The 13,009-nt window shown below is 35.8% G+C and overlaps 2 protein-coding genes across 2 annotated transcripts; one reads left to right on the forward strand and one right to left on the reverse strand.

Moving 5' to 3' along the window:
* Positions 1 to 41: 41 nt before the first annotated feature.
* On the forward strand, positions 42 to 4,881 carry LOC122009324. Its single transcript, XM_042565438.1, has 4 exons — positions 42 to 210; positions 300 to 479; positions 2,797 to 2,984; positions 4,342 to 4,881. The coding sequence occupies exons 1-4, from the start codon at positions 104 to 106 to the stop codon at positions 4,536 to 4,538; spliced, it is 672 nt and encodes a 223-aa protein (XP_042421372.1). The 5' UTR covers positions 42 to 103; the 3' UTR covers positions 4,539 to 4,881.
* Positions 4,882 to 6,236: 1,355 nt separating this feature from the next.
* On the reverse strand, positions 6,237 to 9,809 carry LOC122009325 (3-ketoacyl-CoA thiolase 2, peroxisomal-like). The gene is made up of 14 exons (XM_042565439.1): positions 9,648 to 9,809; positions 9,360 to 9,436; positions 8,811 to 8,895; positions 8,607 to 8,733; positions 8,423 to 8,521; positions 8,274 to 8,341; positions 8,075 to 8,182; positions 7,915 to 7,992; positions 7,692 to 7,824; positions 7,487 to 7,583; positions 7,179 to 7,302; positions 6,998 to 7,106; positions 6,641 to 6,724; positions 6,237 to 6,562 (listed from the first exon to the last, which is right to left on the reverse strand). Exons 1-14 carry the CDS (start codon positions 9,726 to 9,728, stop codon positions 6,453 to 6,455), a joined length of 1,380 nt encoding a protein of 459 aa, XP_042421373.1. The 5' UTR covers positions 9,729 to 9,809; the 3' UTR covers positions 6,237 to 6,452.
* Between the last annotated feature and the right edge of the window lie 3,200 nt (positions 9,810 to 13,009).

Below are 13,009 nucleotides of genomic sequence, written 5' to 3' on the forward strand. Positions count from 1 at the left end.
GCCGGCCCAATCGAATTCGTTATCCCGGCCGCATTAATACGGACGGCGACTCGGAGAGCCGTGAGTCGCTTCCTTCCACGCCGCCGGCACAAGCAGAGAAGCGATGATGCTACGCCGGCGGACTGCGTCTCTCGCTCCCTTCCTCTCCAATCTCAACAGATCGACTACCTCCTCTCCCTCCTTTTCGAGAATCGTCATCTCGCCTCGCCTGTAAGCGATCTCTCATCTATGCCCCCTAATATTCTCTTTGTTTTGATTGCATCGGTAGATTCTTAAGGTGATCGGGATTCATCTCGCAGTTCTTCCTCGGCATCCGCTTCCTTTTCTACGGAACAGGCGGCGGGCGTCGGCAACAGTGCAGGGACTAGAAAAAAGAGGTCTCTGGGGCGGCAGCTGTGCCAGGTTGGGTTGATTAGCCTTGCGGGTGGGTTTTTTCTCAGTGGCATCAACGATATAGCTATCTTCCATGGATGCAGCAGGTTCTATTTTACTTCTTCCATTGTTATGCCTACTCATTTTTTCCTGTGAACTGTTCTTAGAACTCAAACTTTCTTCTTGCTGATTAATGTGGTTGCGCTATGCCGATGGACTATCTATGGAACTGTAGTAGAGATTATCCACCTTGCGATAAAAGTAAGTGGAAAGATAGTTCCAATCTCATCTCCTAAAGGTCTGTCTTATGCACAGCTGTTAGGGCTGTAAACAAGCCGAGCCGAACCGAGCTTTGGGGTGTTCAAGCTTGTTTAATAAGGTAACCAAGCCGAGCCGAGCTTAGAATGAACCAAGCTTTTGAAATGAGTGTTCAAGCTTGGCTTGGTTTATTTTTTATAAGCTTGAGCTTGTTTGAAACTTGGCTTGAGCTTGGTTCGTTTAGATGTTATCAAACTCTCAACTCAAGCTTGGCTTGAGCTTGGTTCAAGCTTGGTTCGTTTAGATGTTATCAAGCTCTCAATTCAAACTTGTTTAATTGTTTGAAATTTTTAGTTGTTTGATTGGTTATTAAACTTGATAATTTAAATTTATTTATTTTATTTTATTATTTATTTAACATATTGAAAAGAGTTTTATTAATGAATATGATTCGTGAACATTGTTCATGAACGTTGTTCACGAACGTTAACAAGCTGAACACATATGTGTTCAAGCTTGTTAGTTTAGCTTAACGAGCTGTTTAAGCTTGTTTGTTTAATTAATCTTATGTATATTGAACGAACATAAACAAACTCTTACCAAGCTGAACATCAAGCTTGTTCACGAACGCTTGGTTCATTTACAACCCTAATAGCTGTAGCTGCATTTCCAAGGATTAGGGTTTTAGGTTCTATTTTGCGATTGACTTCCAAAGTTTGGATTAGGTGGAGTCATAATGAGGAATTAAATTGATAGTTGATTTTTCATTAGCAGTTTAGGATGATTGTAACAATTTAAATGGCCTACTAAATTTAGGTGATGGTCTGTGTTCATCTGCCTAATATTTAGAATCAATAAGGACAGACTAAAGATCATTACTAGAAAAACACGCAGCAAGAATTATTTGAACTGATTTTATTCAGTTTCTTTCTGAAAAAATGTTGTTTGATTAATCTAATTTATCTAAGGTGTAAATTCCTGGAATTTCAATTGTATACTCGTGTTGCTTATATTATCTCTGTAAAAATTTACATGAGTGAGTAAGAAGAGAACACTTTGTAATGTCCACATAGAACAGTGATGACCAACTGTCACATCTATTTGAAGCTGTGTAAATGGATTTTATCCATGATTGAGCTCTATGTAAGACCACCTTGTTAGGAATACCCAATCTTTTTTCTTCCTTTACCCCTCATGCCTTTATCTTTAATTAATTCAACTTGATTAATCTGAACATATTTTTTACTTTAATCATCTATTAAAGCTACAACTTATTGTTTGATAATGCTAACATGTTACACTAATTTAGCATAATAACTCCTCGCATTCATCTTAGCATTATTATCTACATTAAATTAATCTTTGATACATGTTTTTTGTTACACACATTCAAACACATAAAGCATGGTTGGTCATAGTATAAGTTTTTGTTCCAAATTTCCTTTTAGCTTAAGGGCACATGAGAATCACACAAAACCCCATAAACTCATCTCACCGAGCTCTTTGTCCTATGAATGATACCTCGTCCAATTTACTTGCTGAAAAATAAATCTACGATTCTAAATCTTCACATGGAGAAGCATACTTTACATCATTTCATCAGAACGAATTGCCCTCAACACGTGATGGGAATTGGACATGACTAAGAAACTGAAAAATGTGAGTCGGCTCTATCAATTTTTATTCAACTACTTTCATCAAGGTTTCCACAACTAACTCAGAGCAAATTGGCCTTTGAACTGAGAAAATGAGTTCTATAAGATAAACATAATCTCTACCGTTACTCATTGAAATTATTAAGAAACTAGAAAGAAACAAACATTTAAGCTTTGTGAGATGGGAACTATCAAAAATGCTTCTTTTATTTCCATTAGTTAATGGGAAGATGTCTAACTTCTTGATTGCTTGACCCCCATTATTTGCCTCGTAATTGCCCATTTCTTAATGTTCCTCTTGATGTGGGCAAAGTAGATGTTAATTGAGATCAGTCAGATGATTATCCTGGAGGACTATTCTCATAGCTTCTCATAGTCATATTAGAATTTTTCAAAGATCACGTATTTGATTGTAGTTTCATATTTCTTTGAGTCAAACAGATTTATGTAAGCTATATTGTGGTGCATGATGAGAATCTTATTGCATTCTTCTTATGCTCATTTGATTCAGTAAAGCAATTGAAAAAGCTAGCCAGAATCAACAGATAGTGGAGTCGCTAGGGCTGCCAATTGTAAGGGGTCCATGGTATGATGCTTCTTTTGCAGTAGGTTATAGGCGACAGTCAGTGTCTTCCACATTTCCTGTTTCTGGACCGCATGGAACTGGCATTTTTGAGTTGAAGGCACTTCGTCAAGGAGGTTTTACCTTGCATTTAGTAGTTTGCTTCATTATTTTTTTGTACGTATTACTTTGTTCTTGCATCTTTTGCTGATTTGCTCTATGTTTAAGATGCTTAATGGCACTTTTGCTATTGATTCCTTTTGTTTAAACATGTGTTCATGTCTGGTGTTCTATGTAGGATCTTCTGACGGTACTTCTTGTTTTATGAAAATCAAGGCATAATCTGCACAATTCTTGATTCTGGTGCTTGTCCCAGATAAAATTGAAAACTTTCCAAGGAAATAGGAATATAAAACCTGCTATTATCCTCTCATTCCTCGCCTTAATTAAAATTTGATGGACCATATGCCACTTTCTATGAAAATAATGATTTGGAAGTTTAAATTATTTGCATTCTTCTAGAGGCCAAAGTACTGAACCATACTCTAAGATGAAGTTACTGACTTATTTAGAATTTTTTATAAACCATCTCTCCTCAAGATTACTATTGAACATTTTGCTGATGATGCTCTGTTTATTCTGAAATTCTTGCAATTTTTTTTATCTTTGGTTTGGTTGCCTATATTTGCCCTATAAATGTGCTTAAGTAGCTTCCTTAGATACTCTTTTCACTAGCTGTAAGTAACGAAATGAGTCGATTGATCAAAGTCACTAGACTTATGTTCAAAGTTGACTGTCCCTTTACTGCCTTTGATTGATATGGTCAGTTCATTTTCCTTCTTGAAGAATAAAGATTTTTTTTTTATTTATTTAAGCCGACTTCAAAGTGAGTACCAAAAGTGAAAAGAAAAAGATCTTTGACTAACCTAAAGAGATTGTAACACATCGCACTTGGTTTCTTTTCATGAGTTCAGATTTTTATCTGGACTTATTTTCTCTATTTTCTTCTTTGTTACTCATTGACGATTATATATAATCCTTTCTAGTGCTCACTGTTTTCTGGTGTCCTGTCATTGTCAAAGACTGAATTGGAGGAAGAAAACATTTGCGATTTGATTCTTTTTTTAAAGGTCCAGTATACAAGAAAGAAAATAAACATGGATAGAGATGGAAAAGAAAACTAAATTATTAAAATAAATTCATGCCCGGTAAATGTGAAGTTTGTAGATAGAACAATTCCTTCCATCTGATCCTCAAGTGGTGCAACCTCAATGCATCAATTGTTGATGTTAGTATTGAGCAAAAGGTTCCATACTCCAAGTCAATGCTACTCCACTAGTGGCAATGGGTAGCATAGAGGAAGATAATGTAGGAAGTAGCAATTCAAAGAAAAAAAATCATTAAAAGAATGATAACATAAGTAAAATAAACCACACATAAACAATGTTTTCTTCTTATCACAAGGTTATTGATTGGTATCCCCTTGCAATGCAGAGGACACAACCTTCTCATTCTTAAAGCACCGTGACTGGGATATACTGATCCTGGAGGCTCTCCTTCATGTTCCTTCCAACAACGAGAAGCAGCAGACAATACGAGTAAGTGTCACAGGCGATTGCTCGTCAATCGATGCTACATCTGAGTGTATTCAGTGCAAACTCCCAGAGTCTCCTGCTACACCAGAGAAGTGAGAATTTTGGGGTATTGGTCAGTTTAGTTCTCACTTCTCGCCTTAACATGGTGAAAGGTTACATACAAATGCTGCCAGTCTCGTACACAAGTAGCTACCAAGAGTGCTCTTGGTGTAGACTATAATGTGTTACTGTCATAAGATGCTGCTACTGCTTCGTCGACTCTTCAATTCTTTCGAATTATCCTAGTTTTTCTCTTTGCGTATTATGTGGTTGCCCGATATCACTTTGCGGGATAATACTGGCCCGTACCATTCAGAATATACTGATGCAGACTTTGCAATGCATTCGTGCCATAAGATGCTGCTACAGCATCATTCACTAGTTAATTCTCTTATTTTTCTCCTTGTGTTTTCGAAGTATGTGAATGTTTGATATCGCTTTGTTGGATATTTTGGTACCGACTAAACTTGAATTCATGGTTTGAAATATTGTTTCGTATCAGTCGCAGGGTGGATCAATCTTTCTTGTGTATTTGAAATATGTGATCATTTGACATCACTTTGTTGAATATTTTGGTACAAGCTGTGATCACTGGACATCACTTTGTTCGATATTTTGGTAACAGTCGAAGTGAAATCATGGTACAATATTGTTTGATACATGTAAAACATCTTGTTTCACCCTTCGACCAACATGTGGAGATTTCTTCCATGCCCATCTTCGAAGTGAGATGAATTGCAAACATCTTCAAGTTCCACAGCCATTTGTAAATGGTTTCATGAGGATTGTGCTAGCTTCGTAAATATTTCTCACACTCGTGAATAACTCCTGAGAGCGTCACAATTGTTTTAATATGTAGGTGTTATAATCATTTCTCATAGTCCGTCCTATGTAAAGAGAGATAAATTATAAATGACTATTAACCCGAAACTATGCATGGGAGAGGATAGGAACCTGACTACTAATCAAGAATTGACCTTAGACCTCATAGTGGTAACACTATATGTATTAAAGAATTATTTGTCTTGAAGGGACCTATAATATTAAAATGATTTTATAAATTACTATGAATGAGTGTTATAATATTCACACATTAACTAGATTAAAAGAATCATGTAATAACCAATTGTCCGTCTCAAAGGGACCTATAATATTAAAATGGTATTACAAATCAATGTGGATGAGTTTTATAGCACTCATATATTAACTAGGTTAAAAGAATTGAACGTGGTTAATGAACATATTTTATATAAAATAAATAAAAATAAATAAATTTTAGATTAAAAAATAAAGATGAATAATAGATAATGGGATGCACAAATTATTATTATTAATATTAATACTAAAACAAATATAATGGTATGTTATTTGAAGAAATAATCTATATTAACGTTTAAATCAATCGCAATGTCCAAATGGATTCAAGCTTTCCGATTTCCGATCGACAAAGAGGAAGACGAAGAATAGTTGTTGCTCGCGTCAACAAGAAAGTGTATTTTAACATAATAGTTTAGAGTTGAAAGTTCCAAAAATCATCTATTTCACACTCAATTAAATTAAACCATAAACTCACCCCAAATACATTGGAATAAAGAATATTTTTTAAATAAAATAACTGATAGAATGCGATTTTAACTTTCTTTTTTTAAAACAAAAGAAACACTCTTCTAATAATTTGTAAAATTTGAAACACCCTTTATATTTTTACCCAAGGTTATTTGCCATATCGGAGGATTGATGTATAATATAAAACAATTTAAGAGAACCGAAAATTCCAAGATCTAACCCCATAAACCGATACAACTAGCTTGCCAAACTCGTACTGCAGTAATGTACAAATTTCGCAAAGCCGTAATGTTTGTTCCATGTGATCAATATTTGTAATGTCTTTTACTATCTGCTCGAATACAACACATGACAATCTTATTATTAGAAACAATCGCAGATACCGGCGCTTCTTGGCGAATTGTTCTATTTGGCATCCTTGGATAGTAAGTTGTGGGACTGGATCCTCTTGGCATTGGTAAGTTCATCCACAGCATCACCGCGTTCGAAGACAGCAGCAGCACCCATTCCACTACCTGTAAGCACCATAGAGATAACTTGTTCAAACCGAGAACGTTCCAAATGGTTAAACAAGAGGGCATATAGAAGGAGACCTATGCACATTGAGACGATCCCGAACCGGCAATCTTTGCCTCTGCGCTTCATTTCATTTAGAAGTGTGCTCACACAGCGGGCACCTGCAACGACAAAACCACATGTCTCATGGTACTTATGGGCTCTCATTGTAATTTATGAGAATTTGATACTTGAATCTTGTGTCAGTGCCAGAGTTTCGAAGCTAGAATTATCATTATCCAACTAAATTGCAGCATCCACTGTCCAATTTCCGACAGTTCAAATGTAGATAAATTTCCTTTCTCAAAAACAAAACATGGATATGCCTGTCAAATTTCTCTAGCTACATCCAATGCTATGCGGTTACTATGAGGGACAAATGTTGAGACAAGTACCTGTTGCGCCCAAGGGGTGACCGAGAGCAAGAGCACCTCCATTAACATTCACTTTTGTTGGATCCAGTTCCAGTTTCTTGCAGCAATATGTGTATTGAGATGCAAAAGCCTACACGAAACAAAAATTTCAGGTAATATACTGAAAAGAAGACCATCAAACAAATTATCCACGGGGGATTACCTCATTTATTTCAAACAAGTCGATGTCCTCAATCTGAAGACCAGCAGATTTTACTGCTGCTGGAATTGCAACTGCTGGACCAATACCCATCACAGCAGGGTCTACTCCAACTGCAACAAAACTCCTAAGGAAACCATATACAAAAAGCTTTTACTTACAGAACAGCAACAATATGTTACTTGATCACAGGAACAAATCCACATGAGAAGAATTAAATGAAAATAATCATTATACAATATCTAAAGCTAGATCTAGCATATTTATTAGAGTAATGGTTTAAGTCGTTCGATGGGTACACGAAATTCAACCTGAAAACACCAATAATTGGAAGTCCCCTCTGCATTGCTACATCCCTCCTCATCAAGAGGACAGCTCCAGCACCATCACTTACTTGGCTTGAGTTGCCTACAATGAAGTATAGCATCAGATATTGTCGGCAAAGGATCAATCGATATAAGAGTTATAATACAAAAAAAAAAAAAAAAAAAAAAAAAAAAAAGAAAGAAAGAATACCAGCAGTTGTACTTCCATCCTTTTTAAATACTGGTTTTAGCTTTGCCAAAGTAGAGAGAGATGTCTCTGGCCGAATACCATCATCAACAGAAATGGTCACTTGCTTTTCCTCGCCAGTTTTTGGGTCTACAATCTTTAGCACAGATAGCATAGTCAAAACCGTAAAGCAAAAGATAAGATAAGAGCTGAAGATTTAAATCATTTAATATTTAGAATCATCCACCTTTGTCGTCACTGGAACAATTTCCTCCCTAAATTTACCAGCAGCAGTAGCAGCAGCAGCTTTCTTATGAGACTCAACCTAAATGCAGAATAAGCTAAGAATGAATCTAAGATAGAGAACAACATCACAAACTCAATGTAAACAATGACCATATACTCACAGCAGCCTGATCTTGTTCTATCCTTGTCACCCCATAGCGTTGTGCTACATTCTCTGAAGTAATTCCCATGGGAAGCAGACAATCTTGGGCTTGTTTAAACTCATTCAACTAAAGCATTCAGACAACATGTGTAAGGAAGAAGAAAAATAAACAAAACACAATTTAATGAGAGTAAAGGACAATATTATTAGAACCTTACTTTTGGATTTACTGAACCATCCCAAGCCATTGCATTTGCAGTCATGGATTCTAAGCCAGCACCTATCCCTGTATTGACACACAACAAGAGTATATCGGCAGAAGCTCAAAATGCCATAAAGAAGACAAGCAAGCCAAAGACATTTTTACCTATATCATAGAATCCAGCTTTGATAGCAGCAGCAACGTCAGCAACTGCCTGAAGCCCTGACGAGCACTGCCTGTTGACAGTTCTAACTGGGACAGTTTCTGTGGAGAGGAAGAATGTACATGCAGTGTTAAAACATCTTTTGATAAATGCTACAGATAATCAATCTGAAAGAAATCCAACTACCAGGAAAACCAGCATAGAATGCAGCCATCCTGCATTCAGTGGCTCTTTGGGAGCCTGGTGCCAGAACACTACCAACCACAATGTCCCCCACTTCATTTGGATTGAGCTTAGTCTTATCCAACAAAGCCTGAAATAGAGAAAGCTTCCAGGATTATTTCAATTCTTTGATCTCTATGCCGTGAAACAAAAATCTGTCGAACAGACCTTCAGAACAGCAGAAAGAAGCTCCTCAGGGTATGTATCCTTGAAACCCCCTCGCTTGGACTTACAAATTGCAGTTCGGTAAGCACTACATGGGGAATCGGATTCACAAATATCAGAAAGGAACCAAAGCTTATAAAACAATAACAAACCATAGCAAAGAATTAGCAAAGATGTGATCCAGTAAATCAGTTCTCAAAGAGCAAATGGAGAAGAATTTGAGGAAAAAATAGAGAGAATCCGTGATGGTTTGCTTTCAAAACCAAACAAATTGTATCATCAAACTTAACCAGAAGAATTGTCAAATTTTGGAAAAGGAGGAATTACAATCACGACCATAAGGGCCAGAAGTATCTTAACCAAATCAGAGTATGTGATTTTTAATGATCGATCAAGCCCGCTATTGTTAAGGAGTGAATCGAAGATTCAATTTTTCCCTCTTTTTTTCAAATGAGAAAAAAGGTCAAAAATAGAGAATTGCGCATCCAAATTAAAAAGATCATAAACAAATTTCCTCGAGATCTAAGTGATGTGATAATGAAAGCAACTTACGCAACAATAACAACGTCGTCCCCAAAGCAAGAGGTCCTCTGGTAAGCAGCGCTATCGCCAGCAGCACATGCAGATGCCTGCCATCAAAAATGTTAAAAGTAAGCGAGTGAACAATCTCTCCAAAACCGTAAAAGATCGTCGATTTCCCAGATGGAATCCATCCCAATAACAAAGCAAAATCTGAAAACAAGACTTTTCTGCCAAAATTAACCATGAGGTAGGGGAAATGACATCCTAAGAAAGCTACAAATACTAATCGGGAAAGAGAGAAAAGGAGTCGGCGATTACCGAGATCAAAGGCGCAGAAGCAGCAGTTGATGGCTGGAGGTGCTGAAGCAGGACTCGCTGCCGATTGATCGCCTTCTCCATCGCTTCTCAATCCGATTCAGATCGCCTTCCTCGATCTCCTCTTTCAGTCTTCCCAAAAAGATAAATACGAACCAAGAAGAAGAAGCGTCCACGCCATTATAAACGCACAAGCGGACCGCACGAGAATGATCTATGCGCACGGAAGCACGTCCTCGGACCGACTATGGTTACGGAGCTCAATCCACCCGTCGATCGACTGAGAAGGGAGGCATCCTGCCGTTGGATTGATATTAGAGCCTGTGGCATCGCAAATGGATGGAGACGAGGATGGTGCGATGGGTCGCATCCAGATGAGAGATCTGAGGTTGGGTGGTCCATACGGAGGTGTCATGGCTAATTTTTGTTTTCTCAGGGGGGCGTCCGAAAGAAATCCATTACATGATACGTCAACAGTGACGTCGAAATATCAAATGGATAAGAAGAAGATTAAATATACAAATGGACAATCTCTTTTTCCTAAATTGCATTTTGGTTGAGTCGTAAAATAGAATTAACACGTATTTTGTTATAAATGATATGTATTTATTATGGATATCAATGTCCATTTGAGGGATGATCGCCTTCAAAAGTGATCATTTAATTTTGGATTAAGTAATTTTGACTTTTAGATAAATTTGTCATCATTAAAATTTGGGTTACCATATTAAAAATGATGTTTCTTGGAAGACTTGTAAATAAGTATTTTTATAATCTCATGATATAATTAAATTCAGAAATAAATTTCAGTAAATTATCTTTAAATTTTTAATCGAAAGTCAAAGTTTACATTCCGTCCTCATATTAATATAAATTTATTTTATATCTAACCAAACCAATTTATTTATGTCAACTCCCAAACTCTAGTGAAATTATCATATTATCCTCATTTGGATTTAAAATACACAATTATTCTTTTCTCTCCCAACGTCCGATACATCACTTCGTGACTCCAAACCTCGACAGCGTACTCCGTCTCTGCGAATCCAAACCTCGACGGCACACTTTGCCTTCGCAACTCCAAACCATCGGTGACGTCCCTAAACCATCTCCATCGACGTTGAAAGCAAAAATTAGAGAGGCGATGGAACCCGACTAAACCATCTTAAACCCTTGAATTATCGGTAAGTAAAATTTATGTGTCCTAAATTTCGACTAATTTGTTATTTCTCTATGAAAACTAGAAGCTTTAGTTTATAGGTGTTTTAGTTCATAAGTGTTTTTGATTTTGTGATGTTGAGATTCAATAAAATTAAGTTTAGGTATCTGCATTGTAAATTTATGAATGAATTTATATTGCATCTTCTTCAATTCAAGGAATGTAAGATATGTGTATATTTTGTAGTGATTATCAATAAACTGAGTAATGTACTCAATTTAAATACTTTGATGCCTAAAATTTATAGGGTTGTACTTTAGGGTGTGAATGAGTAAATTATTAAAATTATTGGGATTGTCTATTCTGTTGGATTGAATAAAATTAGTTTTGACGTTCGAATTACAATTTTATTGGTGTGTTTGTATTTTACGTTCTTCAATTGAAGAATTAAAGGATATATGTTATTTTTATATGATAATTGATTATTAATAAATTGAATAATATACTAAATTTAAGCACTTTGATGCCTAAAATGTTTAAGATTTATACTTTAGAATACGAATGGATAAATAGTTCAAATTTTTTATGTTATCCAATATGTTATCTAGAATAAAATTAGTTTTGATGTTCGAATTTCAATTTTATGACTGTGTTTGTATTTTATCTTCAAAAATTAAAAGATATATGTTACTTTTGTATATTGATTAACAAAAAATTGAATAATATATTTTAATTTAAGCGCTTTGATGCCTATATTTTCAATGACTTATACTTTATGGCATGATTTATAAATTATTTTTTATTGTTTGAGTGTGGTTGATTTTGTTAGTTTGAATAAAAATGGACTCCAGATTTCTAATTGCAACCTGTTTTTCAATTGAATGATACACGTGGTTATTGTGTAGTAATTATCACTAAATTGAATAATATATTCAATTTAAGTGTTTTGATGCCCATATTTGTCATGGATTATAGTTTATGGTATGAATTGTCAATTAATTTATTTTCATGCAAAAAAGGAAAGAAAACTAGAGCTATAAAATTAAAGGAGGTTAAGGGGAAATCTATGGAGAAGAGCAAAAGCAAGAGCAGCAAGCAATTATGTTCACATTGTTCACTGACATATTTCAAAACTGTATTGGATGAATTGTTACCCAATTTAGGTAATAAGCAAAAGAGATGATCAAAAGTACTACACTTGCTCCATGACTCGAGATTCCTGAGATGTCAATTAGTAATACCAGAATAGATTTAATATTAAATAGATTCCAGTAGTCTTCGCATTCTTTCTTGTTTAATGACAATATTGTAGTTTCTTTCATATCGACTGAGAAAATGAGATTGTACAATACAAAGCTTGACTAGTTACATAAGGTTTTTGCAAGGACCTGGGATTAACTATGAAAAGATATATTTTCCTATAATAAATGCTATTACTTTTCGTTATTGTATCGTTTAGTATAGGAGTGTAAACGAACCGAATCGAGCTGAATATACAGAAAAATCTAAGGCTCGAATTTGACTCGAAATAGGTATATTCGAGTTCGAGCTCGATTCGAAGCTCGAAAATTTTAAAATTTTTAGTTCGATTTCAGTTTGAATTAGGGCTCGGGTTCGAGTTCGATTCGAAAGATTTGAACATGTTTGCTAACTATTTGAATTATTGCTCCAAAATAGCAACTCGAAAGGCTTGAAATTTATTATATTAATAAAATATTAAAGCTTGTTAGCAGCTCACAAACATTTGAATAATATAATTTGAGTTTGAGTTCGGCTCGAAAAAAAATTCGAACATGTTCGAGTTTGACTCACATTTGATAAATTCAAATACAAATCAAATATTTTTCGAGCCAGCTCAAAAAGCTCATGAGCAAACTCAATTCATTTGCACCCTTAGTTTAGTAGTACAAAGAAGATTTCATATGTAGATGATGAATGTCGTTACAACATATTTATATGATGCACTAGATAATGACATATATGATGTGGATATGGTTTAGGGGCAGAAAAGTAATTAAGAGGGGAAGGAGGGTATTTTCATCCTTCCACTATTTAGGGCTTAAGAGGGGCTTGATGGGTTTGGTTCAAGGGGGTCTCGCCGCCGCCAACAGGAACAAGGAAGGAGGAGGGGAGTTCTTCTTCCTCTATGGGCGCCACCCTCAAGTGAAGGCCGCCGACGACGACCGCTTTCTTCCTCTTCCTTCTC

The sequence above is a fragment of the Zingiber officinale genome, chromosome 8A, assembly GCF_018446385.1.
Source record: "Zingiber officinale cultivar Zhangliang chromosome 8A, Zo_v1.1, whole genome shotgun sequence".
Classification (NCBI taxonomy): Eukaryota; Viridiplantae; Streptophyta; class Magnoliopsida; order Zingiberales; family Zingiberaceae; genus Zingiber; species Zingiber officinale.